This window comes from Eschrichtius robustus, chromosome 1, assembly GCF_028021215.1.
Source record: "Eschrichtius robustus isolate mEscRob2 chromosome 1, mEscRob2.pri, whole genome shotgun sequence".
In the NCBI taxonomy this organism is placed as follows: domain Eukaryota; kingdom Metazoa; phylum Chordata; class Mammalia; order Artiodactyla; family Eschrichtiidae; genus Eschrichtius; species Eschrichtius robustus.
This window is the reverse complement of record NC_090824.1, coordinates 168,459,562-168,463,852: the sequence shown is the minus strand read 5'-3', so window position 1 is coordinate 168,463,852 and position 4,291 is coordinate 168,459,562. Positions and strand designations below refer to the sequence as shown.

The following is a 4,291-nucleotide window of genomic DNA, read 5'->3' as shown; positions in this document are numbered from 1 at the left end:
CAGAGCCGCCACCGCGGTCCCGGGGCCGCGCGTTCGCTTTGAAACCCTGGGTGGCACCGCTCGCACGCAGGTGACCGCTACATGTAAGAGGTCAGTCGCCAGGTTAGAGAAAAAAGCCCCCCCCCCCGAAAAGAGGCATGTAAAACACTCCCTTCTAAAAACAAAGGGGTGCAAATTTCTTTACTTCTCTTATCGAGGAACAAAAATACTCTTGCAATGGCTATTCAGTTTCCACAGGTACGAGGCAGGTGCTAGCTAGCACACCCACTTCCAACAGTATGGCTGTTTGCTATCCGTCTACTACCTGAGTGGCGTCAGTGTAGGTTCAGGCACCATTAGGAACGTTTGACCAAACACGTACACAGCACGTACAGAGGATCGCCGGCCTCCCGGTGGACCAGGGCGCGGAGGAGACACCTACAGCACGGAGAGGACAGCCCGGCCGGCGGGGCAGCGGCGCGCGCTCAGGGCCGGGCCGCGGGGGCCTCGCGCCGCCGCCGCTCCTCGCGGCAGCAGTACGAGCAGTAGTGCTCGGTCTCGGCGCGCCCGTAGAACGCGCACTTCTCTCGCTGGCGGGGCCGCCCGGGTCGCCCTCACCGTTCGAGCGCGCGGCCGGCGCGTCGGCGAACTCCAGGCCGTCGCGCGCCGAGCCGAAGCCGTTGGCGTAGGTCTGCGACTTGCGCTCGGCCGCGCTCGCCGCCCCCGCCGCGCCGGGCAAGGCCCCTGGGAGGCGGGCGCCATCAACCCCACCGTGTTGACCGTGCGCAGGGCGGCGGCGCGCGCCGGGCGGTAGCTCAGCGACGACAGCTCGCGGCTCTGCCGCGGGTACGAGGCGCACCGCCGCAGCACGCCCACGGCCGGGGCGCACGCCTTGTCCCGCGCGCCCCATCGCCTCCACGTGGATAACGCTCTGGCGCCCCGGCGCTGGGGGACTGCCCCCGGGGACCAGTCCGCTGGCGGCCGCGCGCCGCTGCCGCCGCCGGGGCCCGTGGAGGCCGCGCCGCGCGTCGCCGCCCGTGCCCCCTCCGCCGACCGGGGGTTCGCGCGCTCCTTGAGCCTGAGCACCAGCTGCGTGGGGGGCCCGGCGAGGCACGCAGGGCTCCGCCCGCCCTCGGCCTCAGGCCTGCGCGGCGGCCCCTTGGCCGTAGAGGCGGCGGGGGCGTCGCGGCGCCGCTGCTCCTGCTTGGCGCTGAAGCGCTCCTGCGCGCTGGTCACGTAGTAGCCGATCATCATCTCGTGGAACTAGTGCCGGTGGCTGGCGAGCAGCAGGCCGGCGAAGATGAGCTTGCGCTCGCCCTGCATGGCGGCGCGCAGGATGTGGAGGTTCAGCTTCACGTCCGTGCTGTACTTCCAGGCGTCGCCGCGGGGCCCGCCGCCCTTGTCGGGTGGCGACGCACCTGCTGCCTTGCCCGTGGGCGACGGCGTGGTCTTCTCCGAAGGCGAAGTGCTGGCCGAGGCGCCCGATTCCTCCTTGCTGTCCTTGCGCGCGCCTTGGCCTTCTTCTCCTTGCCGCGCTCGGGCGCGTCACCGTGCTTGCCATTGGCTGACTTGGAGCGGCTCATCGGGCCGTGCACCAGGCCGCCCATGTTCTTCTTCAGCTGGATGCCCACGGAGTCCGCGCGGGTCTTGTCCTTGTCCTTGCGCTGCTTCTCCTTGTCCTTGTCCTTGCCGTTCTTGCTGTTGGAGTTGCTGCACAGCGAGTCGCGGTCCGAGTCCAGCGAGTCGGGCAGGGACTGCACGTCCTCCCCCGCCGAGGCCGTCGGGGACTCCGGCTGCGCCAGAGGGGCCTGCGAGGGAGAAGGAGGGCAGGGAAAGGAGGAGGTTAGAGACCAGCTGTCCCCACGCGGCAGATGGAGGCAGACCCCTCCCCCGCGGTGTGGCCTCCGGCCTCACTGTCCCCAACCCGAGCTGTGGCCCAGCCTGAGAGTCTCCTGATTCTCGAGCTAGAGCTGCTGCCTTCAGAGTCCTCGTGGAGACTAGAAAAGAACACCCACAGCCAAGTCATCACATAGTCCATGCAGCTGGACTCTGGAGCCAGACTGCCACGGATTGTCACTTGTGCCATCAGTAACATAGGGTATCAGGACCTGCCTCAGGGAGCCCTGTGAAGATTAAATACACGTAAAGGCTGAAGTACGAAAGCACTCTGAGCAGTGCCAGCTTGTCCTGGGTACTGTGTGCCGGGCACTGCCCTCCTTGCTTTCCTCGTGTCACTTAAAAAAATATTCGTCACGATCCCCAGTGTATGGTTAAATAAACTGACGTCTGGGGAGGACCAATTATTTGTAAGTTTTTTGTTTTTTAAACAAATCCCTTTTCCTGGCACTTTACTACTGAGATCACAAAAAAATCAGTCCGGTACTTAGAGCGAATCCCTCTTAGCATCTGGAGGCAGGGCCAGCATGGGTCCTCCCTAGGGGAGGGGGCCAATTGGAGCACCAGCCCCTTTCTCACAGCCCTCCCCTCCTGGAGGGGAGAGAAGGAGAAGGAGGGGGTGCCAAGGAATCACGCCCTCGGTTCCCTGCCTTTTCCGAGGACCCACACACACTTTTATAATTAATTCCGCTCCGTGGCAGCACATCGTGTTCCGATCTCGGCAGAGAGAGTTTTGTGTTGTGACTTGCCTACGGTTTGTTTTCTGAGTAGGGGCGGGTTTATTCCTCTCCTTCCGGAGAAAATAAGGGAAGAAAAACTCCCCTAGCCGGAGCGCGCGCCTACGTCCAGACTCGCAGGCACACGCGCACACAGGCTCGCGTTCCAGCCGGAGCCGGGGCGGCGGGGACCGCGGGAGGGGCTGGGACCCGGCGCGGGGCGGCCCCCCGTGGGGTAGGATGCACCCCGCCTGCCCGCCCCCGAGCCGAGTGCGCCTGCCGCTCCGTCCTGGCGCGCTCCAAGCTCACCCGGGTCTCGGAGGGGATCCGGATGCACGTCACATTCATGTAGCTGTGCAGAAGGTTCAGCTTGGCTTCTAGCGACAGGATCAGGCTAGAGAGAGAGGAACACAGAGTGAGACGCGCCCCAGCTCGCCCGCGCGCACCCCGCCCGCCGGCGGCCATCCTCGAGGAGCAGGGGCGCACGGCGCCCAGCCCCTTCCCGGGAAGCCCGGGGACAGCCCGCCCCATAGGGCGCTGGGGGAGGAGGCACAGGGTAGGGTCTTATTGGGCCAGCCGGGCCCAATAAGTTATCGTTGTCGTCTTTCCCCCACTCCCAGTCCTTCCCTGGCGTCCACCGCAAAGTGCAGAGGCAGCAGCTTGTGCTCCGAATCCTTCAGGGGGATCACGGCTGGGACGCAAAAGAGAGAGACCCGTGCCAGGTGGCCCAGGGCGCTATGGGAGGCTCAAAGACCCCGCCACCCCCAGGGAGGACAGGAAAGGGCCCCCGAGACCAGGTGTCTCCGTGATTAAGGAAACCGAATGGGGGTGTACACAGGACCTCTATGCCAGTAGGAGCGTTAAGGCCAGAGATTTCAAAACCATCCCTAATAGTTTTTTTAAATTCCTCTTTATTGTGGACCCTGAAGAGCAGCTGGAGACGTGACCTGGCCTCGACATGGGTCAAAAGGCAGGTGCCCTCTTTGGGCAGCAGACAAAACAACGCTATTACTACTTCTGCCATTTCTGAGGAAGGATCCAGGCCAGACAGCACAGGGAGCAAGGTCACCTGGGAGGGGGCTTGGGGCCAGACCCACCCATCTCCTCCCAGAGGAGGGGAGCAAGGGCTGCCGGCCCATCTGCTCTTTCGGGAGTTCATGCAGCAAGTCTGTGTCAGTGTGGGACCCAGGGACCCCGTCGCCCTTGCCGCAGAGAGCTCACATCCCGGACTGGGGACAGGATAAACAGGTGACATACAGCTCATGCTGTCAGGCGGTAATAGCGCCCTGAGGGTGAACAGCAGGAGTTTGGCAAACCTTTCTGGGGTGGACCAGTGAGCCTTCCGAGGAGGGAACGTGCAGGTAGACAAGGCAGTGAGGAGAGATGGGCCCCTCACTGCACAGAGGGGTTGATTCATCAAAGTATGCCCCTGCCCCGGGGAACCCGGGACCACCTCAGAAAGGCTGAGGTGGAGGCGGGTGTTTACAGGTTTGTCTGGGATCTGCTGGGAGCTTCCGGGCCCGGTGGGATCAGCTCCCTGGTGCCGTTGTTGATGTCAGGGGCAGAGAATGGGGAGACGGCTACCCCCCCATTTCTGCCCTCGGTGCAGCAGCCGCATGGGGGCTGCACTAAGCTCCCCTGCAGGCCCCACCTGAGGGTCAGGCCCCAGCAGAGCAGCACAGCCTGGGGCTCGGCCAGGC

The 4,291-nt window shown here is 64.2% G+C and overlaps 1 protein-coding gene across 1 annotated transcript; it reads right to left on the bottom strand.

Moving 5' to 3' along the window:
• Positions 1-464: 464 nt before the first annotated feature.
• On the bottom strand, positions 465-3,855 carry OTUD7A (OTU deubiquitinase 7A). Its single transcript, XM_068544021.1, is given in 10 exon segments — positions 465-574; positions 577-729; positions 732-885; positions 887-972; positions 975-1,488; positions 1,491-1,787; positions 2,901-3,000; positions 3,182-3,222; positions 3,224-3,282; positions 3,849-3,855. Coding segments are annotated over 10 exon segments (1,521 nt in total).
• Positions 3,856-4,291: the final 436 nt, after the last annotated feature.